The sequence below is a fragment of the Xenopus laevis genome, chromosome 2S, assembly GCF_017654675.1.
Source record: "Xenopus laevis strain J_2021 chromosome 2S, Xenopus_laevis_v10.1, whole genome shotgun sequence".
NCBI lineage: Eukaryota > Metazoa > Chordata > Amphibia > Anura > Pipidae > Xenopus > Xenopus laevis.
This window is the reverse complement of record NC_054374.1, coordinates 133937221-133962822: the sequence shown is the minus strand read 5'-3', so window position 1 is coordinate 133962822 and position 25602 is coordinate 133937221. Positions and strand designations below refer to the sequence as shown.

At 38.4% G+C, this 25602-nt stretch overlaps 1 protein-coding gene across 2 annotated transcripts in view; it reads left to right on the top strand.

Moving 5' to 3' along the window:
* Positions 1-8880: 8880 nt before the first annotated feature.
* Positions 8881-25602, top strand: part of lsf (transcription factor LSF) — a 37868-nt gene continuing 21146 nt past the window's right edge. The window contains exons 1-6 of one of the 2 annotated variants that reach the window (XM_041583038.1): positions 8881-9560; positions 18787-18938; positions 22384-22460; positions 23254-23359; positions 24824-24930; positions 25445-25597. In XM_041583038.1, the coding sequence (XP_041438972.1) occupies positions 9439-9560; positions 18787-18938; positions 22384-22460; positions 23254-23359; positions 24824-24930; positions 25445-25597 (717 nt within the window). In that variant the 5' untranslated portion in view covers positions 8881-9438. 2 annotated transcript variants of the gene reach the window in all.

Genomic DNA, 25602 nt, shown 5'->3' with positions numbered 1-25602 from the left:
CTTATAGGGGGCCCTGATCTGGGGTGGGGCTTGGGGGCTGGGGTGGACGGGGCACAAAAATTTTGTTGTATGGGGCCCCATGATTTCTAATGGCGGCCCTGGGCACAGCCATGTCCTTACTGCCAGTCATAGGGCAGTACAAACTGTACATCTGAATGACATGCAAGTTAGAGGGCAGGAGGGAGCCCTAAAAATATCATTCTGCTATAAGCAGCACTATATTCATGGGGTTGAATATTGGTTTCTGAGCTGTGGCTATTCTACTACTTGCAGGGCAGGAAATAAAGTGCAAAAAACATGGCAGATTGTGCCCATAGTAAATGGCTCCTAAAGTGTAGTATAATACAAACTAAATCACACAGATTACATACTCATAATAAATTTTCATGTTTAGTCACAGAAAAGCAGTCATATTTTCAGCCATATATTGCCATATTTAATAATGTATGAAAGAGAACATTTTGATTAGTTTCACCAAAAATGAAGATAGGAGATGTGAAAATACACTTGACAAAGTGAGACAAACTTCGGTGTTAGATGAAGAGAAAATTCACACTTTAGTAAATGTGCCAATATGGTGGCAAAGACAGAATAAGGTCAGTAAGGTACAGCTGGAAAAATAAGTGGATAATTTGTGACAACCCCTAAATTTAGCTTCTCAACAGCTGCTCAGAGCCCACTGAGCATGTGCGTGTCAAAGACACTTTCCGAGATGGTGACCCCCTGTGACAAGTCCTGGATTATTGCTGCTATTGACAAGCTGAAACTTTACACTGGTGTAATAAGTTCTGAATATAAAATATGGCATTTTTAGCCATATCCATTTTTAGGATTTAGTTCTTCTTTAAGCCCTAATCTTTACTGTTCTTCATCTGGATGGTTGAAGAGGGAGCTGACAATATCCATCCACCCTCCCCTAAAAAAATAAATATTTTGTTGCAGCTTTATGAGGATGTTATGGTAATTGTTAAAGGTGTGGTTCACCATTAAGGTAAGTTTGAGTATGTTGTAGAATGTCCCATTAATAGCGACTTTACAGTTGGTCTTTATTATTTATATTTTATCATTTTTTTGCCTTGATCTTTTGCCTCTTTCCAACTTTGAAACTGACCCCATCTAAAAAACAAATGCTTTGTAAGGCTACAAATGTATTGTTATTGCTACTTTTTATTACTCATCTTTCTATTTAGGCGTCTCCTCTTAATATTCCAGTCTGTTATTCAAATCAGTTTATGGTTGCTAGGGTAATTTGGGCTCTGGCAACCAGATTACGGAAACTGCAAACTGAAGAGTTGCTGAATAAAAAGCTAAATAACTCAAAAAAACACAAATAATAAAGAATGAAAAACAATTGCAAACTGTCTCAGAATATTAGTCTCTACATCAGGGGTCAGCAACCTTTACTATCAAAAGAGCCATTTTGCCCCTCTCCCACTAAAGAAAAATAGTCTGGAGCCGCAAAACATAACACAGTTATAAACTTTTTTTAACCTTTTTTTAATTTTAACTGTTACAACAACAGAATACAACAAACAGAAGTGCATTGTGTATATGCAGGGCTACTTTGAAATAAATTAAACACTGAATAGCCCTATTAAATGCTAGTGTTCTCATCTGTTTATGTGATTTCTGTTTCTGAAGCTCCATGCTGATCTTCCCTCTCTTGTCTTGAGTGTGTGACTGCAGTAAGGACCATGATGAATCATCTTGCTGTGGCTCAGTCTTGCCTGTCACATCTATATAGCCCTCGCACCTGCTGGCGGTTTCTTGAGTGTGCTTATCGCGGTCGCTCACTCAAGAAGCCATCAGCAGGTGCGAGGGCTGTAAATATGACCTGACAGGCAAAGCCGAAAGACTGAGCCGCAGCAAGCAGGATGAAGAGCCGCATGCGGCTCTAGAGCCGCAGGTTCCCTACCCCTGCTCTACATCATAATAAAAATTAATGTAAAGGTGAGCAACCCCTTTAATGATTAATAGTCTTTTTCTGAAAGGTGACTCGGCAACAGTTAGAACATCCAATTGGACCAGTTTGGTTAATAATTTGTTTAGGTTGTCTTTGTCATAGAAAACAAACAATGTATTACACACATTTTTCCTCCAATGCTAATGTGGGTATATGTGTTATAATAGCTATAGTCTGTCCTGCCTATCCCATGCCATTACAAAAACCACAGGGACTTGGAAAGCTGACCAGAGCCAAATCATTCTTCATAGCAGTAAAAGCTACTTAGGTTTTCTTATAACATTTAATGAAAAAAGGTACAATAGATAGTATGCCTCCATAAGCACTCGTTGCTGTACTAAGCACAGGGGAGCCCAGGGGATATACCACTAGTCAGTAACCAGTTGACCAGAAGATGGCAGCAGCCCATTATTTCATGGAACACAAAAGGGAGTTTTTCCTTTCAGTGTTTTAAATATATGCTTTGAGCATAATACCTTTTTTGGCAGCAACACAAATTCTGAGTTCCTGACAGTGAAAGGGTTAACATCAAAGCCTAGGTTCTAACAAACTACAGAAATAACAGTCAGGTGTCTGCAAATACCCCTTTGATAAATAAGTAACCAGAACAATTGTAAAGCAGTACTAAAGCAAATATCCTATGTCAGGTGCCATGTATTGGAGCTAGGAGTCAATTCGGCCGTACAAACCTGTAAGCAAGTCTCACTGTTGGATAAACACAGCATCAGACAACCCCAAAGGTACAACAGAAATAAGTAAGGGAAGCTCTTGGCTCATTGTTCTGAATATTCCAGTTAAAACTGGAATTCTATAAGTAAGTGCAAGTTGAGTTCTTATTATTTTAATGTCTATTTAGCTTTAGCCTTGAAAACTGTTTTGCATCCAGATAAGATCCCTGCTAGGCAAGTCTAAAAAAATGGACATTATGACACACGGAAAATTTGTCGCCTGCAGTTAAATCTATTACTGCGGACAAAAAAATCTTCCAAAAAAGACTTCCCATAGCATAACCTTAAGATTGCTATAAGTACAACCTATAACTTACAGCGATCTGGCTAAAAGGGATACTATTGTGAAAATGAAAATGTAATTTAAGCTTCAGCATACTGAAATAAGAAGTTTTCTAAATATAATCAATTCAATATTCTGCACCAGTTCTAAAATAATCACGTTTATCTTTGCTATTCCTCTTCTCAGCATGTTTCTCTTCATTCTGTCTTCAGGCAGGGGTTGGGTGTCATAAAGGAAGCTCCCCTATAAGATATATTGGATCTAACTGTCAATGAATATCTGACACCCAACTGCTGCAAGAAGACAGAATGAAGAGAAACAGATGCTGAGAGAGGATTAGTGAAGATAAATTTGATTATTTCAGAAACAATGTATATTTAATTGATTGTATTTAGAAAGTTTCTTATTTCAATATGAAGAAGCTTATATTACATTTTCATTTTCACAATAGTACCCCTTTAACTGCAGGAAATGCTAAAGGAAGGGAGGCATATTACCATGATAAGGCTGGATTGCCATAATATGTTTTAATTGCAGCAATAAACTATGGAAAGTATTTTTCAGGAGCTTTATTGCCCATGGTAGCAAAGATTTAACTGCAGTGTATGTGTATAAGAAACGGATCCGCACACACGCTGATTAATGCAGTCGGGGAATATCCCCTTTTATTCAGCCACCAAACATCAACGTTTCGGGGGAGGAACACCTTCCCTTCATTCAAGGGTGGGCATGCAGACAAAGCAAGTAGAAAAGCTGCCTGAATTGTTTATCCATGCAAATTTAATAAAATAACAAGTCTGTGAACACAGTGAGTACAGATAAAGCCTACGCTCCTTCAAAAGGAGACACTGCTTTCAAGTATGTTATCAAAACAGACCATTCTTGTTTTAACACACTGACACACCCAGTGTTTGGGAATTAAATTTTTGGACTGACACACAATGGATGTGCCTATTTTGAACTCAAAATAATATATAGAATTTTAACACGAGAAAATTCAGACTCATTACATTAGATTTTTTTGGAGACTCCCAACACTGCTCTTTACAAAGGTCTTTTGCATTTATTGTAGCTAATCATCTGAGATGATAAACATTTAAAAAATAGAAGGGTTGATAGAAATTCGGAATTCTCACATTCCTTGTACTTGGGAACCTATGGGCAAACTGCTACCTCGCCCTAGGCAACCCGGCCGGCCACCATGCTCCCTTCCACCATGTGCATGCATGTGCCACAAGAGGAAGAGCGGTGAAATTTACAAAAGCAGTGGTTGAAAAAAAATTGTGTAAAAACTACATAAATGCTCTGAAAAATTAAAAGGCAATTGCCATAGTAAAATTGTTATAGGTAACAATACTTTTTTGGGCCCAAACTCAGCACCTGCACTATAATACAATTGTAACTCATACGATAAACAGGTCTCTTAAGGGAACTGAGATTTACAGCTTAACCCTCTTTAGCAAAACTGTAATAACACATTAAACATGATAAAATATGACCCCAAACTTCCCAGAATTCTGTTTAAACTTTCCAACTGCCAACTGGAGGGTAGGGTTTTTTTGATAGATGGTTGAATTCTCCTTTAAGATGGCCATACAAAAATAGGATTTTATTCCTTGTTTGATGAATTTCAGATATCGATTGTACTCTTTTATCCTTTAATCATGCACCTTAAAGAGATACTGGCACCAGAAAATATACTTTTTTTTACATCTATCTTAATACTGGCCTTCCATGCTACTTATAATTTTGCCATAAAGAATTTGCCCAATGCTTTTACATTGCCTATCTGATTCCGTGTGATTGCCTATCTGCCATATTTGTGCCGCAGGAGTCCGTTAGCATTAGAAACTTTTACTGACAGGCTGGGATGACACAGTCAAGTTGGCAAAACAGTCAGGTGTAGGAACTAACAATTACTTACAAAAACAGACCTCTCAGCAAGAAACGATCAACATGACCTATAGGTAACTTTAAATGTACATTCATATTTTAAAAAGTAGTTTTTAGTGTCACTATTCAGATCTAAATTGTACGATTAAAGTGGTAAAAATAACAAATCAGAAGATGTTCTGGTCATTCATTGACTGACAGCAATTGTATGAAAGTTATGTCCCGGAAATTATTTGGAGCCCACACTCCTTCCCAAAGTGTGGAGCAGCTGTTCATATGAGACATACAGGGGTAAATTTATCAAAGAGTGAAGTTCCGCAGCTCTCCATTCATTTCTATGGGATTTTGAAAGGTGTATTTATCAATGGGTGAAAGTTATATTTCACCCTTTGATAAATACGCCTTTAAAAATCCCATAGAAATGAATGGGAAGTGGCGGAATTTCACTCTAGTGGCGGAACGTCACTATTAACTTCACTCTTTGATAAATATACCCCACAGTTGTTTACTGTGTCTGAAGAGAAAATACAATGAAACCATGCCATGGAAACAATTCCTGGAATTGTACACAAAATAATGATTTGAGTTAGGTTCTTTAAATCTGATATTATTGTTTGAGCTTAGGCTGTAAGTTAGGTCTAACAGGAAATGCTGTGATGGAGTAGAGATAACGGTTGATATACTGAGTAATGCCTCCACTAGTATTTCAGGTAGATCTCCTGAGTTTTTGAACATGGCACTGTATCTGCTTGCTTAAATAGCAAGTGTTGATTGTCTTTTTTTTTTAAGCCTTGTACAGGTATGGGACATATTATCCAGAATGATTGGGACCTTGGGACTTTCCAGATAATAGATCTTTCAGTTATCAGTAATCTTCATACCTTAAAAATAAACCCAAAAGGCTGGTTCTGCTTCTAATAAGGATTAATTATATCTTAGTTTGGATCTTAGTTTGGATCAAGTACTGTTTTAATATTACAGAAATAAGGGGAATAAAAAGCATTATTTGGATAAAATTAAGTCTATGAGAGACAGCCTTTCTGTATAATGGGATTCCGGATAATGGATGGGCAATAACAGACTATATTTGTCACCCACAAGTAGCACAGAAGGTATATCCTGAAAATACCTTTGCATTAACAAACACTGGCATTGCCACATGTAAAACACTTAACTTGTGGTGATCCAGCATAATCTTAGAAAAAAATCAAAAGGCAGAATTATCTTGTAATAATGCCGGATCATCACATAGTGTTTATAGTTGCTTTTTGGAATCTCACACCATATTGGGTCAACCTGTACTGATGACAGGTTCTAATTCAAATCTCTATAGCTTATAAACCTAATACTGCCCTCAAGATGCATTGTGCATCCCCTATCGATGCCTTTGTATGGTTGCTGGTATTTTACCTTCTTAAAGGTGTAGTTGAATTTTTTTGTTAACTTTTAATATGTTATGGTCAATCATTTAAAATAGCCAAATAGGCATTTCAATAAATAGTGCATGTCTTTGGTATATTACAGATCTTATAGCAGCCCCTCTGTCTTCTGCTACAATCTACAGATTGCCAGGCTGGGCCTTTATGGGACCTTTTTTTGGCACCACAAATGAATATAATCGCTCACCTCACATGCTTGAATGGTGCACCTTTATAGTGAAAAGCAGGCTGGCCAGGGGTACTATCCTAATAAGCTCTGTGCTGTGATATTTTTTGGATCTCAAAGGGATCCCAGTCGCTGTGCATAAACGCAGTAAAGAAACAGCAGAACTAAGACATAAAAAACATAGTTTAATGCAATGTGCACCCACCCAGGGCACTGCTGTATGGTGGAAGAAAAGCACTGTCATGGCAGGGATTGCTGTCATATGGCCTTGTGCAAAAAGCTACTGTAAAATTACCTCAAAGTAACACCAAAAAAATTAGGTGTTTTAAATGAAAGACAATATAACATAGTAACATAGTAAGTTAGGTTGAAAGAAGACATACATCCATCAAGTTCAAAATGTTAACAATTTTAACCTGCGTAACTGCTAGTTGATCCAGAGAAAGGCAAAAAATAAAATTTTGAAGCCTCTCCAATTTGCCTCAGAGGGGGAAAGATTCCTTCCTGACTCTCAAAAATCGGACTAGTCCCTGGACCAACTTGTACTATGAGCTATCTCCCATAACCCTGTATTCCCTCACTTCCTAAAAAGTAGGGATGCACCGAATCCACTATTTTGGATTCGGCCGAACCCTGAATCCTTCGCGAAAGATTTGTCCGAAAACGAACCAAATCCTAATTTGCATATCCAAATTAGGGGTGGGAAGGGGAAAACATTCTTTACTTTCTTGTTTTGTGACAAAAAGTCACATGATTTCCTTCCCGCCCCTAATTTGCATATGCAAATTCGGATTCAGTTCGGACGGGCAGAAGGATTTGGTTGAATCCGAATCCTGTTGCAAAAGGCCGAATCCTGAATTCAGTGCATCCCTACTAAAAAACCATCCAACCCCTTCTTAAAGCTATCTAATGTATCAGCCTGTACAACTGATTCAGGGAGAGAATTCCACATCTTCACAGCTCTCACTGTGAAAAACCCTTTCCGAATATTTAGGTGGAACATCTTTTCGTCTAAACGGAATGGGTGACCTTGTGTCAGCTGGAAAGACCTACTGGTAAATAAAGCATTAGAGAGATTATTTAAATGGGCACTTAAAGGGGTTGTTCACCTTCAAACAACTAGCTGGTTTCAGATAGATCACCAGAAATAAATGACTTTTTCCAATTATTTTCTATGTGTGACGGTTTTTCTTATATTAAAGTGTAATTTCTCTCCTTCTGAAGCACCTCTGGGGGGGGGGGTCGCTGATCCTGTAAACTGTTCTAAGTGGATACATTTAGTTAATACATTTTTAATCTTTGTCCGTGCTGAGCAGAATCTCTGGGTTTCATTAAAGGCAGCTGTTAGACTTGATACAATAGTTGCTAATACTCCACAGATACTGCTGAGAAATGTATCAACTCAATGTTGCAAAATTGTAACAGTTTAGAGTCTGCGCCTGAATTACTGAACTGCCAGACTCAAACACCAGAGACAAGAACATTCAACTTTAAGCTTAGATTTTGGAAAAAAAACTTAAAAAATAAATAATGGAAAGTAATTGAAAAAAAGTCTTTATTTCTGGGGAACAATCTAAAAACAACTGAATTGAAAAAAGTGTTTGGAAGGAGAACAACCCCATTAAAGACCAGTTGCATACCTCCCAAGTTTTCAGCAGGACAGTCCCGCTTTTGACAGCTCAATCTGCAGTCTCGCGTTTGTACTGAAAAGTCCCGACTTTCTCTGCACTGAACGGCCAGAAAAAGAAACAACGTTTCTAACCTAATTGGCTTTTGCCAGAGAACAGCCACCAGATGCAAATAAGATACTTTGTAACAATTTTGAGATAAGCACATAAGTAATTTTTAGATAGAATTGCCTCACGAGGAAACTTCGTGAGACTTCGGAAAACAAAGCGATCCGAGTGCTACAATATAAATCGATGGCGGGAGGCAGTTGGGGGAGATTAGTCGCCTAAAGAAGAAGCGATTCATCCCTCTTTATCGCTCGAATCTGAACGTGTGTCTCTGCCCTTAGACTCACAGCTTAGAGGGCAATTCACCTTCATTAGCAAAACTGTAATAAGGGAAAAAAAACAGAAATATGTTCAAACTTTCATAACCTGCCAAATTTTGTAAAATTAACATGGAAATTAGGGGGCGTGGTCAAAAAATGTCCCTCTTTTCATTTCCACAACGTTAGGAGGTTATACAGTTGCAAACTTCGGTCTTTCCAATATTGGCCACCTCTATTTTAAAAGGTGAGAGTCAAGCAGCGACCTGGCAGTTCTAAAATGAAGTTCGAGCCAACCAGGGTAAATCCCTCGCTTTCAGCAACCACGCCCCTCAACCAAACCAACCAATCTCTTCCTCTTTCTTTTTAGCATGTTTACAGCCCTCAATGAGAAGGCTGCACATTTTTGTCTCAAGAGTATGGCGTCCTTTCCATCTGATTGGTAGACTGCTGTATCTGGGGGCGTGGTTACGTCGCGTCAAACTATGCGTCGTGTCGGGCACTGCTAGTCTCCTCCATGTTTCCTGGCCGAGCCTCTTGTCACTTGCTCTCGGCTGCTGTGAGGGAGTTTGACTGGCGCTTCCGCATTACAGCTGTTTGTAGCCCCTCCCCGTTCAGAACTTCCGAATGAGCGACTAGAACCGGAAATTAGCCTCCTGCTTGTGCTTCTCACACCAAAAGCGCCGCTAACCATGATCTCCTAAGGAATCTGAGAGCGACTCCTTTGTATACGCGATACCCAATTGTTGCACGGTGTGACGGCTCCGCCGCTAAATGAGGAGGGGAGCGAATAGGCTGATGATGTAAATCTGAGTTCCCATCCGATCAGTTTGAACGGTGCGGGTGCAGCTGAGCGAGCTATGCGTTAGTGGGAGGGTCGCAGCGCCGTGTGATATTCCTGCTGGACACTGCCAGGCTTCCGCCCACACAGCTGCGCCACTTCTGCTGGGGATAAGAAGGGACTGTGGGAATCATGGCCTGGGCACTGAAGTTACCGCTGGCAGACGAAGTGATCGAGTCTGGATTGGTGCAAGACTTTGATGCCAGCTTATCAGGGATTGGACAAGAACTTGGGGCTGGTGCCTACAGCATGAGGTAAGCACTGCTATTTGGCCTGTGCAGCAATTAAAGCAGTCATTTATTTGCATTCCAGCAGACATGGGGTTAGTTGTACTTTAAAGGGGTGCTTCACCTTTAAGGTAACTAAGTATGTTATAGAGTGGTCCAGTCTAAGCAACTTTTTAATTGGTCTTCATTATTCATTTTTTTATATTTATTTGCCTTTTTCTTCTGACTGACCCCTTCTAAAAAAACAAATGCTCTCTAGGGCTGGATTTTTATTGCTCATTTTTATTAGTAATCTTTCTATTCAGGCCCTCTCCTATTCATATACCAGTATCCAGACCTGGACTGGCAATCTGTAGGTTCTGGCAAATGCCAGAGGGGCTGCTATAAGTTGCCATCAGTAATTAGTGGACTGGTGAAGGCTGTTTGGGCCTCTGTGTACCTGAAATGCCAGGGCCTATTGTGAATCTCAGTCCGGACCTGCCAGTATTTTATTCGTCAGTGCATGGTTGCTAGGGTAATTTGGACCCTAGCTACCATATTGCTTAAAATGCAAATTGGAGAGCTGCTGAATAAAAAGCTAAATAACTCAAAAACCACAAATAATAAAAAATGAAAACCAATTGCAAATTGTCTCAGAATATCGCTCTCTACATTGTACTAAAAGTTATCTCAGAGGTGAACAACCCCTTTAAAATGATTAGAGGCTGTGGACTCTCACTACCAGCAGTGATCAGGATTCCATAGAAGGTGAGTGCTGTGAGTAGTGGTTGCACGCGTATTCTGCATTATAACTAATTCCCCTGTGGCTAATATGATGGAATCCGACACTATTTTAGATGGAATTGCTTTTCATTACAATACTCGTGAATTCTTGGAGCTCACAAGTTCAGAAACTCTTTATGAACATTTTGTGAGGACATATGTCTTCTAAAGGTTTAGTATATTATCGGGATTCTAGGGACATGGGTTTTTTTTGGATAAGGGAACCATCTATAATTTGGATCAAAGATAAATTCTTATGGATGATGTGATCCTTTCATAATTATGACTGGTTCCACTTCAGAGTCAGGGCCCCGCCAGACCTGCAGACTTACACAATTTGAAAATAGGACTCCGGAGAACCAAGAAAGTAGTTCAGTGATTCATTTTATTCATACAGTGCACCGTGCATACAGTGCACTGTATGAATAAAATGAATCACTGAACTACTTTCTTGGTTCTCCGGAGTCCTATTTTCAAATTCTATAATTTGGATCTCCTGTTGGATCTCCGTTTGGGAGTAACAGTAGTTTTCAGGTATTTCTTGGTTTTTTTTCCAATTGCCCCCACCAGTGTTTGGCCAGCCGCACCAGGAGGGAGCTCCTGGTACAAGCGGGCATGTTGGGGCACGTGCATAATGAGTGAGTGTCATGGCTTGCTCATTATGCATGTGATGTTAGAAGCACATTTGCACATGCGCTCTGACTGACATGGCTGCTGTTACTCTAACTGGAGTGCAGTCTCTATTAGCCCATACCTTTGGTTGGGGAGAATATTTTTGCCCAACAGGTGCCCTTTAAATCTACTAAAAATCATTTAAAGGAGAAAGAAAAGCATATTTAATTGGGGGTGCCAAAAGTTAGGGACCCTCAAGTGATTATAAATAATTAACTCACACTCCTATCAGCAGAAAACTGCACCGGTCCGAGGGTTCTTCCAGTGAGCACCATGGAGAGATCAGCTTCCTTCTTCTTCCTTCAAATTTCTCTTGCCAGACGCATGTGCAGTAGAATGAAATAGCTGACTTCTTCATTAAAGTTCGACATTTTGTGCTACTGTGCATGAGCACCCGTGGGGAGAAAGTAGAAGCGAAGAAGCCGATTGCTCCGTGGTGCTCTATGGAAGAACCCCGGGCCAGTGCAATTTTCTGCTGATAGGAGCACAAGCCCGGGTGTGAGGTAAGTATATACAATGACTTGGGGGAGCCTAACTTTTGGCACCCCAAGTAAAGAACACTTTTCCTTCTCCTTTAAACATTAAAGGGGAACTACAGCTTCCAAACCAAAATTTGATAGAGGCCCACATAACACAGAAACCCCTAATATACCCATCAAAGTTACCTGTTTCTTCAAAAAGTACGGTATGAACAAATGCCATTTTCTATGCTGAAATCCAGCGGTTTAACAGTTCTTCTCTTTCTGCATCATTTGAAATCCTGGCAGGGAAGGAGGGACTAAACACTGATGTTACAAATTGTAACAACTTCTCCACAGCTTACAGACAGCATGCAGGAACTACATAACCCACAATGCATTGCACTGTGATGTTCCATTCCTTATTGAAATCATGTGTGCAGGGAATTGTGGGGCTTGGAGGATGCAGGCTGAGGACAGCTGGCTGTTGATACAAAGTAACAGTAGTCAGCCAGCTCAGCAAAGTAGTCAGACAGATCAGCAGGAGAGCAGGGGGCTAGGCTTAGCCATTAACAATCATGAAAAGTCTGCATCTTTTTTCATTGATATATATTGCAAAGAATCATGTTCACTTTTCAAAACGCTTGAGTTATGTTTGTGTGGCGTTCCCCTTTAAATGAAACCGATAGGATTGTTTTTGCCACCAGTATGGAGTCTCACGGCTTCACTACCATCAAGTACAAGGTGCTGGTTATTACAGAAGCGTGAAATCATTATTAGAAATTATGGCATGGCCATCCCATAATTCTGAGCTATTCGGATAAGGGATCCCATACCTGTTTATTATTGATGGCTATGGTAATGGCACACTAAACAATTTTTTGGCATTCATCTGCTTTTATTCTGGTCACTGTGTCAGACAGAGAGCATGACTTCATTCAAGGTGGCTGCTGGCCAGAGGCTTTGGTCTCTAGTTATGTGTAGAGCGCATGTTTATCAGGGAGCAGTCTGCCTAAAATGACATTTCTTGTACACATTTTTTGTCCTAATCCTGTTCTCTTATGGTTGTATATTTAGTGCTGCCTAATTTAGTACATTGAGTTCAAATCTGCATGGCGTGCATAGTATTGTGACTGTATGATCCACACCAAATATGCAGTAGAACAAGCCTGATGGAGGTGGCTGTGACTAAATGATGTTTCCAGAAGTATAGCAAGCATGTCTTGCATTCAACATCAGTATAGTGTAGAATTGACTTTGTAGTTGCTCAGTATTTATTGGCAACTTCAAGTGATTTTGGGAGATTTAAAGGAACAGTAACACCAAAAAATTAAAGTGTTTTAAAGTAATGAAAATATCATGTACTGTTGCCCTGCACTGGTAAAACGGATGTGTTTGCTTCAGAAACACTACTGTAGTTCATATAAACTAATTGCTTTCTACCTTTTACCACCAACGATTGACATTATTGCAGGTGGAAAAGCTGTTACAGGAGATTAGTCACCCACAGAAGCAGATTTATCTCTGGCTATTAATCTCTAGGTGTGCCATTGCCATTAGAGCACATTAGATAGTCTTGACTACTTCTGTTTTGCGGAATAGCCTACTGCCATAAGTAGCACCAGCTCACTAGTGCATTTTCACATGGCAATTGTAGGTCGAGGGTCTTACGGTCATGGGGAATGCCCTTGTGCCAGAACTGTCTTCTTTTAGCCATGATTCATATATTGGGGTTTCTATTCTAAGCAAGATGAGCCGATAACATTTTTGTTTTGTACTTTGAATTAGCTGAATGTTTACAGTACAGAAGTGTCTCAAAAGGCATGTTAACTATTTCGATGGTTTAGATGTCAATGCTGTAGAACGAGTTGTGAATCAGATTTTGAAGTGGGTCAATCACAACTGCAGCTTTAGTAATACAGTTATGGGGCCTGTTATCCAGAATGCTCAGGACCAGGGGTTTTCTAGATAATTTTGGATTACAATACTTTTCAGTTTGCAAAAAAGTAAACTTTAAATAAGCCTAATAGGATTATTATACTTCCAATTAAATCTAAAATTAAAGGATCAAGTACAAGGTACTGTTTTGTTATTACAGTTAATTTATATTTTAAAAAGTGAATGATTTCATTATAAGAGAGTCTATGACAGAGTTCCTTTTTATATTTTCTCTTTTATATATATATGTGTATATATATATATATATATATATATGTATGTATGTATGTATGTATGTGTGTATATATATATATATATATATATATATATATATATATAGATATATATATATAGCAACACCAGGATTTTTTTTATTTTTATATATATATATATATATTTTTATTTTATATATTTTTTATTTTTATATACTGATCTTACCGAGCACCCGGGTAAAGGACTTGGAACGGAGTGCTGTCCACTACAACACTATATATATATATATATATATATATATATATATATATATATATATATATATATATATATATATATATATATATATATATTCAAAAGGCAAGGACGTGAATTGTGACACTGGATTGCCCACTAGTACACCCCGGCTGCTGTAGCACTGTTGACCTCGTTGACCTAAAGGTGGCCAACGAGGTCAACAGTGCTACAGTAATATAAAAAAGTTAAAGTGTTTTAAAGTAATAGAAATATAATGCAGTGTTGTCCTGCACTGGTAAAACTGGTGTGTTTGCTTCAGAAACACTACTATTGTTTATATAATTAAGCTGCTGTGTTGCAATGGGGCAACAATTCAAAGGATAAAGGGCTCAGGTTACACAGCAGATAGCAGATAAGCTCTGTAGAACATAATGGTGTTATCTGTTATCCACTATTTAACCTGTGCCATATAGCCTTTTTTCAATTTCTGCCATTGCTACACAGCAGCTCTTTTATATAAACTATAGTAGTGTTTCTGAAGCAAAAACACCAGTTTTACCAGTGCAGGACAACACTGCATAATATTTTCATTACTTGCTGCCACTTTTGGTCATTTAGACTGACTCAGCAGCTTATCTGCCAGTGTTTGTGGCCTTCCGACAGGCCTCCCTGATTGATATCTGGCCAAAATTGCCAAAATCTTGATCGGGCAGGCTTGATTTCTCTGTCCAATCGAGGACTACATCAGTTTGTTGATGAATTTTGAAGTGGAGGGGTAGGGGGTCCTCATCAAATTTATTACTTATTCTTTTTGGCATAAAATAGCAAGGTTCAGAATCTCTCTGGCTGGTTTTGCGCAATAATATGGTCCAGGACCCCAAGTTATTGGCAAGAAGATTCTGGGGAACCCCTGTTTTAAAGCTATTTGACCAGTACTGGCTATTATAGGAAATACCCAAAACATATTAAAAAATAACAGCAGAGGGGAGATAACATTGAGGACATTGAACATTTGGCATGATGTGAAACCTTGCTGGAGTCAATTGCAGCTGATGCATAATTCTGTATTAAATGAGCCGGTCTCTAGTAGGAAATTTTCAGTATCTTCCTCTCAGTCCTCTTGACATACGTTAGGGATTTTATTTAGGATGGCCTGCATTTTGTGGTTGTTAGGATCGATGTTTTGAGAGCCAAATAGTCACATTAGCTCAATATTGCACAGCTTAAGGTTGGGCATATCAGGGAAATGATTTGCACCCAATACAAGACATTAATAAGGAGCTCAGGTCTGAGCAGTAGAGACAGTTTGGTGGGAATATGCAGACTAATAAGGGATTCATAATTTTTCAGTTCACCACAGTAGCAGAAAATAAGATCATAAAAGAAATGGCTAGTGGATTATACTTTACCAGGCTGCAAATACCATGTTTCATATGTTTTTGCAGTTTCCATTGCCCCCAGCACAGCAGTTTTAAACATCATCTTGCAAAGCATCCATGGTAAATTATCCTTGTACCGGGAAATGTTAAAAAGATCTGTTTTACTTTACTGTAATCCCTTCAAAGTGCCGGCTGTAAATTATTTCAGAATATAAGCTTCAGGGGAGATAAGCAGATACCTGTCCTGCAATTTATAAAAAGAGAAAAAATGTGTAAAAAGTAATTACACGTGTAAAAAACAGAAGCATGGCATGGGGTTGTTGTTCTTTTATTTTTAAATAATTTCACAGAAAAACTGAACAGCTCTGATACATCTGTTTATCAAGCCTTGTCTTTATTCTTTGCTTTAGGGTAATAGCAGATGGCTAGTTTGTCTACCATGCTTAATCTGCTTCAGCGCAGGCAACAAAACATCTGATGTCATATACCTAGTAGTTGATTGCTGGCCCACCTTGATTTGAATGGGTCACAGTTTGTACTGGGTTGATTGGGTAGATCCAACTGGGCCCATGGGCCGCTTCTGTGCCCCACCCCCCACCTCCCTGCTGTGTTTGTTTACCATATGTAAGATTTAAAAGGTATTACCACATAGATTAACTGGCACTGCCAATTTGGATATGATCTTAAAAGTTCTTGTGGTAATATGGGTGTGGTTTACAGTGGGTGTGGTTTAGGAGGGGGGTGGCCAACACTGACTTCTATTATCTGCCCTCCACCACATAGGCCAGTAAAATTTTGGCCCTCTGTACCACAGAAGTTGGACAGCACTGGAGTAGATCATTTCTTACAGATCCATCAGTGTGTGGCTATGTTGCACCACTATCTAAACAGAGATATACAGGTGTGGGATCAATTATCTAGAAAGCTCCAAATTACGAGGATGCCATCTCCTGAAGACTCCGTTTTAGACAATTAAAATTTTAAAAAAATTGATTTACTTTTTTTTGTATTGATTCCAACTAAGTTATGATTGATCCATATGATTTAACCATATGAGGTTGAAGTAATGTTTAATTAATGCTAATTAGCGTTTAAATCGCAGGGAGGATGGCATAAGAATTTCTTCGGATTTACAAAGTTGCCTCATGAGGAAACTTCAGACTGAAATCCAAAGTGATTCGGATGCCATCCCACTGGCAAGAATGCAAAGGCATTTTGGGGAGATCAGTTGCCCACTGTAGAGAAGACTTGTTGCTGGGCGACTAATCTCCCCGTCTGCAACCACCCTTAAGTTATGTAGATCCAAATTACAGAAAGATCCTTTAAACAGAAAACTCTTCGCATAGGTATTCCCCTGTAGTAAGCACAATTCACTGGAATATTTGAGAGTATAGGGCAGTGATCCCCAACCAGTAGCTCGTGAGCAACATGTTGCTCTCCAACTGCTTGGATGTTGCTCTCAGTGGCCTCAAAAGAGGTGCTTATTTTTGAATTCCTGGCTTGGAGGCAAGTTTTCGCTGCATAAAAACCAGGTGCACTGCCAAACAGAGCCTCAATGTAGTTTGAGAATCCACATAGGGGCTACTAAATGGACAATCACAGCCCTTATTTGGCACCCAAGGAACATTTTGCATGCTAGTGTTGCTCCCCAACTTCTTTTACTTCTAAATGTTGCTCACGGGTTCAAAAGGTTGGGGATCCCTGGTATAGGGTTTCTTCAATATACTCTGTAAATGTAGCACTGGTGATGCTACCCCCTGGCCAAACAGCAGTGAATGCATAGAATTAAGCTTCCCACACACTGATAGATTCTCTTGTTTTGCAGATATAATTGTACAAAATGTGTGGGGGGGGGGGACAATGAAGATCCATTGAGAGAGGAAAACATAAATGCAGGGATGCAGTCCTTGTCCTGCTCAATAGACCGGCTATCAGTTGGGCAGGCAAATTGGTGGGTGCCAGGGACAGTCCAAGTTGCAAGCTTTAAGAAGCCCATGAATGACCTGCTATACTTATTTTAATTTGTAATCTCCTTATTTAAATTTTTATAAATGGTGTCTTAATCGTGTCTTTAATCATCCATCCCTGTTCTATATACATAAATACTTTTAAATTGTATTGACAATCAAAGGTTAGTATAGGGAATACTTAATAAGATAATGCAAATGGATATCTGGTGATTAGGTATGAGCAAAATATTTCACTGTGAAAAAAAGCTCCCGTAGACCTTATTGTATAGAAAAAAAAAAATGTTGCACTGTTTGAAAAATGTTGTGCGACAAATGCCCCATTGACTTAAATGTGTTTGCCGAATTCTTAGCCATTTTGCAAATTTTCTGTGAAGTGAAATGGGTCAGATTCGCCCATTTCTACTGTTGGTTATTATTCTTGGTAGCCATATGTTTGTCTACAGATTCATCTAGCAAAGTCCGAAGGTATAAAAGGTTCTGTATTGTAAGGTATGGGATATATTATCCGGAAACCCATAATCCAGAAAGCTCCGAATTACATATAGGCCATCTACCATACACACACACACAGAGAGAGAAGAAAAAAATAATGGAGATCGCACTCGCAGGTTTTAGAAACGATAAGTGTCTGTTTATTAGTGGACAATCGCCCCTCTCACACTCTCACACTCACACACTCTCTTATCAAAGGTCAAAGTGAATTTTCGAATTAAAAAAACTTCAAATTAATTTTTGGGTACTTCGACCATCAAATAGGCCAAATTCGACTTCGATTCGAATTGAAAATACTTCGAATATTCGACCATTTGAAAAAACTTCCACTTTGCCACTTTAATCCTGCCGAATTGCTATGTTAGCCTATGGGGATCTCCTAGAACTTATAGCCAGTATTTGGCTAACTTTTGAGAAGTCTAAGGAAAAAAAAAGTACGATCGTACTATCTTAAAAATCCTTCGACTTCGAATGTCGGACTTCCCGATTTGATGGTCGAATTTTGATGTTTTTTTTCACTTAGAAATTCGACCCTTGATAAATCTGCACCCTAGTGTGTGTGCGCACAGGAAATGACCAAACCCTGGTCCAATTTTAAAATGAACAGTGCAAAAAATAACCAATATACCTGAACATGTATATATAATAACAGTGACCTCCATTAATACACTAAAACAACCACCTGTATAAAAATATTGTAGTAAAATGTTCAAAAATAAATATAAAATCATCTCCTAAATATAATATATTAAAAATACAGTTATCCAAGTGCAAAGTGTTCACATTAAAAGCCAATTGTATGTTATAATGGAATTATCCCATCTATACATTTTAAAACCATAAGATATAACCATATATCAATTGGTGGAATCACCTTTGGATATAAGCAGGAGTTTAAAGGACATATTGACAAAAATTAGCTGTATTAAACGATTTGGCTCCATTGCCAAACTTTCTATATGTTCTGTATTTTTTTTTTTTTTTTCATGTCTGTTTTACATTAGTCTATATTCACTCTTTTTCTTATGGTTTGCAAAGCTGGTAAAGTGCTACAAATATTTTGTTGTGCAGTCAGAAGTGAATCAGCTGAAAGAAGTATAAGATTCCTTATACTGAATGTGTTTTTCTCCAGCGATGTGCTTGCCTTGCCCATATTCAAGCAAGAAGAATCCAGCCTGCCATCGGAGAATGAGAACAAAATTCTGCCTTTCCAGTATGTGCTGTGCACTGCTACCTCTCCAGCTGTGAAACTTCATGAAGAAACTCTGACCTATCTCAATCAAGGTAAAACTTTGCATTCGCTACTTCCAATCAGTCAGAGCCAAGGGACCAGGTAGACCTTTTAACAATTGGACTGCAGCAAGATATGAACAACAGCAATTGTATACACATTAGTTACCTGAGGCTGGTTCTGTCTGGGGTTAATTCTCCCTTTTATTAACTCCTTAGTTTATATAAAGGATAATGTACCCCCTACTGTATATTATAAGGATATAGGAAGATACCAAACAGTTCCATGACCATATAAAATCATTACAAATCCCTACACACTCCCTTGTCTTTGCAGAGGTTTCACTGCTGCTTCTCTATCTAGCATTCCATACCGGTTTTATTGCTTACACTGCCAGCTTTTTTTCTATCCCTGATATCTAGGAAGCTACTCAGGATTTTAGCTGTCACACACAAATCCCTTTATCTTGTATAACTTGCATATGTATATTTAAGGATCAAGTATTGATTTCAGAAATATGGAATACTTAATAGTAAGTGTTGGTAGTGAGCAGGACTCTGTCTACAATTCTTATTCTAAATTGAACGTGTTTATAGCTGCAGTATAGCATCTGGGCCTCTGCCCTGTTGTGTGTCACTGTATGCAAATGTATTGGCACCTGTTTCCCTGTTGTTGGGAGTTGCACTAAAAAAAATATAGTTTATGATCAACTAATATGCAGGCCCTGAGCCAGGAATCCACAGCAACAGGCTATTCTGGCACATCATTCCATCACAGTTACTCTCTGACCTCCCATTGGCCAATAACTAATGCCAATGTCTGCACCTGAGATCTTTTTAAAGTACACAATCGTATTCTTGAGAAACAATATATATTTTTTTTAAATTATGTTATACATGAAGTTAACAAAATCAACAATTCATGTACATGCTTATTAAGGTAGATTAGTAGGTGATGCTTGGCAGGAATGGCACCAGCTTTTTCTTTCAGATGGGCTCTGAAGAATGTTTGCTATAATGTGCTATAATGTTTAGTTTCTGATCCATAATATTCATTGCAAAACAAGATTTCCTTTCAATATTGCCACTTTGCCTCAAAAAAAACCAGAATCATAGAAGGAATTATAACTAAAGGGTAATTAAACTTATAAATTTTAGTATATAAGTAGCGTGATGAGTTATTTCACACAGTTGGTGTTTTTATTAAATACTTTATATTTAATACAGCAAATTAAACGGTAACTTGAACCGGGGGCATAAAGGGTGTGGGGAAAAAACAAATCTTACAGGTTAGAAATGTCTGCTGCCTCCAGCCAAGGAAAGCCCCATATTTAGTACCAGAATTACATTTCAAATATCTTTCAAACTGTGCCTTAACAACTTTAACAGCTAATTATATATTGAATTTACAAATAAATTAAAGGAGTACTAAACCCCCCGCAATGTTAAGTCCCCATTTGCCCCCCTCCGTGCCTTCCCTCTGCACAGTCTTACCCCAGAATTCTGTCCGCACATGCAGAGTGAGCGCAGCAGAGCTCACGGGCGCCATCTTTTTCTCTTTATTAATCTTTTTGAAGTAATGGCGCATGCGTAGTTGGAGCAATCTTCTGGTTTGCGACAACTGCGCATGCGCCGAAAGAGACGGAAATTGCCGAAGGGGAGGAAAAAGGCACGAAGATTACCGAAGAGAAGAAGATGTCGCCCTTGAGCTCAGCTGTGCATGTGACTGCATGTTCGGTCACTATTTTTAAGAAGGGACAGAATTCTGGGGTAAGACTGTGCAGGGAGGGGCCCAATGGAGGATGGCCAGTGGGGACTTAACATCGTGGGGGGTTTAGTTTCCTGGTGGTTTAATATTTTTATGTCCTGTACTCTGTTAAAGGGCTACTCTTGTCAGGCATTATCAGTATGTTCCTCAAAGGTTCAAAAGGTTGGGTATGCCTGCAGTAAGTGCACAACTAACCCATAAAAACTGGGATCAGAACCAAAAGTCTAGATTCAGTGCACTCAGGAACAAGCTAACCTGACCTATAACTAGATCTGGGCCTGCCACATGCACTGCCAGCCACAAAGCTCATATCACTGACCTAAAAAACAGGACCTCTGCTTCAAGGAAATGATTTTTACATGTGCTCGATAAGTAATAAATGGTATGTCCAGACAATTTTAACAGTGAAAATGCCAAATGAGCCTTTGCCTATAGAAACGTTGTAGTTTGTATTGACTAATGGCCAGCCCTCGCATGGTTTTGTCTTTGTGTTTGTCCAGGTAAAGCCCACACTGATAACCAGGAAAAGTAACGCCAACAAATGAAATTTTATTAAAATTAAGATCTAATGCACTGCTGGCTTTCACTGGTAAAACTGTTTTGTTTGTTTCAGCAACTCTATGATAGTTTATATAAACAAGCTGCTGTGTACCCATGAGGGCAAAGCTGAAAAAGGAGGAAAAGCACAGGATACTCCGCTGATAACAGATGTAGTTTACAATACGATTCGACATACTTATCTGTTATCTACTATTTGTCTTGTTCTTGAATGGCTGCCCCCATGAATACAGAAGCAGCTTGTTTATATAAACTATAATAGTCTTTCTGAAGCAAACACACCAGTTTTACTAGTGCAGGGCAACACTGCATTATTTATTCATTTCTTGAAAAAATTTTTTTGATGATACTGTTCCTTCAAGTCATGTATTCTTTTCAATGGATTATGATGTGAATGGAGTCTTAGTCCATTCCATTTAGGGATGCACCGAATCCAGGATTCGTCCTTTTTCAGCAGGATTCGGATTCGGCCGAATCCTTCTGCCTAGCCGAACCGAATACTAATTTGCATATGCAAATTCGGGGCGGGAGGGAAATTGCATGACTTTTTGTCAGAAAACAAGGAAGTAAAAAATGTTTTCCCCTTACCACCCCTAATTTGCATATGCAAATTAGGGTTCAGATTCGGTTCGGTATTCGGCCAATCTTTCACGAAGGATTCGGGGGTTCGGCCGAATCCAAAAAAGTGGATTCGGTGCATCCCTAATTCCATTTGCATGCATACTTGTAAATTCTTGTTTACAAGATGCTCATTACATTATATGTGATTGAGAATTACAATAGTTTTGTAATTTTAGTGGCGGTATGAGTTAATAGCTTAAAGGGGGTGGTTCACCTTTAAGTTATGCTTAGTATATTATACAATGTCTTATTCTTAGCAACTTTACATTTGGCCTTTATTTTTTTTTGTTTATATATTTTCTTTCCTCTTTTGCCTTCTTCCAGCTTTCAAACAGGCGTCACTGACCCCAGTAGCCCAGAAACTATTGCTCTAGTGTTACTGTTACTTTTTATTACATATATTTGTATTCAAATTCCAGTCTCTCAGTGTCTACATCATACCAAAGGTTTATTTAAAGGAGAATTCCCTCTTTTGAGGAAGCAGGGAAATATTCATGTCATACATAGAATGTTGATTGATTGTTTTTATTATATATATATATATATATATAGGGCAGTCTTATGAAATCCGGATGTTGGATAACCGAAAAATTGAAGAATTGCCAGAATTAAATGGGAAGTTGGTTAAGGTGAGTTACAATTTTATGTTAATTTCATAGTTCCATTAATAAGTTTCTACATCGCTTTTTTTGAAGTAAGCAAATTAATTGGTTTCCTTGAATACAATACAGATGACCTCTGTGTGGCATTACGCAGTTTAGTGATTTTCAGTTGAATAGGCTTTCATTTTATGTGTTCAATATAATTGGACCTGAATTGGGTCTGAAATAATAATATTGGCTAGATATCATGGGAAGTTAACAGCTGCTCAGAAGTATCTGGGTGCACCTAAGTAACAGGTCCACCAAGGGAGAGTGTGAAAGCTTTGTAAAATAGTATTTTGCCTAAAGCACAGTAAGAGACTCCTAAAGACACTTACAATTGTGCCTTTGTGTTACACCACCTCAGATCTGGAACAACCCATTCATATTGCTGTTTATGTTATTGCAAATATTCAGTACAACATTCTGTGTTGTGTTGTAGTGTTGTAGTTCCACACACTGTTATTCAGTTTAATACAGGAGCATGATGATTCAGATAGAGAGATATCACACACACTTTCCATATCAGGGTATTTATGGCCTTAGCCTACCCAAGAGGTCTATAGAACCTATGTATTACTTCAACGTATAATCATAATCAGCACGCAGACAGGTTATACAATATAATACACCCCTGTAGTGAAAAAGTTGGACAGCACTAGTGTGAAGGTAAATACATAAGACTTACCGGGGTGAAGAAAACGTGTTTGAACTAATAAGATACAATATTAGAGTTTTGCTGTACAACAAATGAAGCCATTTACTGTCCTGCTCTATTTAGAGTATTTTTCGAGTGGTGTTTCATGACCGTCGCCTACAATACACAGAGCACCAGCAGCTAGAAGGATGGAGGTGGAATAGACCTGGAGACAGAATACTGGACATTGGTATGTAGTCATGTGCATATGAGGATGATTATGGACTCTTCTTTAAGAAAAAGACAATATTTGTCTCATTGGTAGATACATTTCTCCTCGTCTTTAAATTTTAAGACTTTTTAACACTGCAACAATATTTTTTGGGAGTAACTGGTGCCTTTTATTTTATCATGAGTGGTGTTAGCTGGTCGTTGAGATTTGGGATGAATATTTATTTGCTGTATTAGGAGGTGGACCTGAAAGTGGGATTGAGCCATAGAAAAGTATGGACCGCTTGTACCAATCACTAAATTGTAACCATTAACTGGAATTGCACAGTGGACCTTGTGCAATACTTTCCTAAGCACTTCAGTTTTTAACAGTGAATAAATCTGAGGAAAGCGAGTGTAGGACTGGCCAGACCAGGGATGACTTTGACATTTTTGGCCATCTTAAATATATTGCAATATATGGACAAACACATGCCATAGCACAGTGGTACCATGTAAAATATAGTGGCGTAAAATAAACCTGAATTACCTGTAAAATATATCCCAGTAGTGTCCAACAAATAGACCCATAATACATAATTGATTGAATTTTTATTTGAAAAGCTAATGTTTTGTAAACATCACTGTGCTGTGGGTTAGGCCTTACAGAACATTAGTTTGATACTACAGCATACCCATACTGAGTGTCCTGTTTTGACCATATGCCCAATTGTCCGGCCATGTATGTGAGCCTTGGGGTACTTTTGAGCAGACCAACCTTCAACTCTTTTGGGTCATAGTTGATTTGTCAAGACTGGTCTGCTGATACACCTCGGCAGGTGCATTAATTTCCTTTCACATCTGATTGTTAGGACATCAGGAGGACCCTATTTGACTGCAAGACAATTGGTTGGATAACTTTAAAGGTCAGCCAGCATATGGCCATCTTCAAAATACTAGAAGGAAAAGTAAACTGATGTGTGTTGGATATCTTTGTAATATAAATAATGATAATTTGATAAGATATGGACCCCATGGTGGGAGTCGGGCCTTGGTACCCAACCAAGGAGTGACATGATGCCGGAATAGGGTGTTCCCTTGCAAATTAACAATGGGGGTATTAAACCAACCTGTAAGTAAGGAGTAAAGAATTTGATGATACGTAAAATAAATCCAGTGACACATATACCTAAAATAACTTTTTATTGTTTTGTCAATGTTTATTGTTTATAAAACAAATAAAATAATACTTTTTAAAAAATATATATTAGATGGTTTTTTATTAATGAAAGAAATAATGTTATTTAGTGCCTTTTAAAGTTGCAGAGTAGTTAGCATTGACTTTTTCTCAGTAGGCAATAAGTCTACTTTAATATGACATTACTCTTCAGCAGATCTCTTGCATTATGAAACATCCAGCTTACCTTTTTTTTTTCTTTTACAGCAATATAGAATATTAATGAACTGTTCTCTGTACATCATTTCATGATTTCATCCATTTCAGATATTCCTATGTCTGTTGGAATTATTGATCCTAGAGCTAATCCGACCCAGCTGAATACCGTTGAGTTCCTTTGGGACCCTGCAAAGAGGACATCCGTGTTTATTCAAGTAAGCTAGTGTTTTCTGCTTGGTACTCTCTGTATTTATTGCTTGTGCACACAAAACAGTATGCTTTTACATTGCTTTGGGTCTTGGGTTAAGATAAAACTATCAACATTTCTATTGAACAGAAGGCATCATTTTAAGGTGACCAATAGCTCATACAAAATGGTAACATATATATGAGAAAAAATAAGCCATTTAGTCATAGTTCCAAAAATATATTTTGGTAGCAAAATGTCACCCTAATTGATACTCAAGCTCGGCTTGACTAGTATCTTGGACAGCCCCTTGGTATCCAAGTCCTGAGTCCCTCAAGTTCTGATTTATGCCCTGCCACTAAGAGGGATGAACTGTTATATAGTAAGAAAATCTGATCCTGAATTAAAATTTGAGGTAATTTTTTTAGTTTAAACGGATATTTACATCCAGTTGTTCCTTGGGACTCAAATGATAACAATGTAATATATGATTCAGTTATATGGCAGTGTACTTTGACCTTTGCTTTCAAATCCAAATCTAGGTTCATTGCATAAGCACTGAATTCACCACGAGGAAGCATGGAGGTGAGAAAGGTGTACCCTTCCGAATTCAAATCGACACATTTAAAGAGAATGAGAATGGAGAGTATACCGAACATTTGCACTCCGCCAGCTCTCAGATCAAAGTGTTCAAGGTACA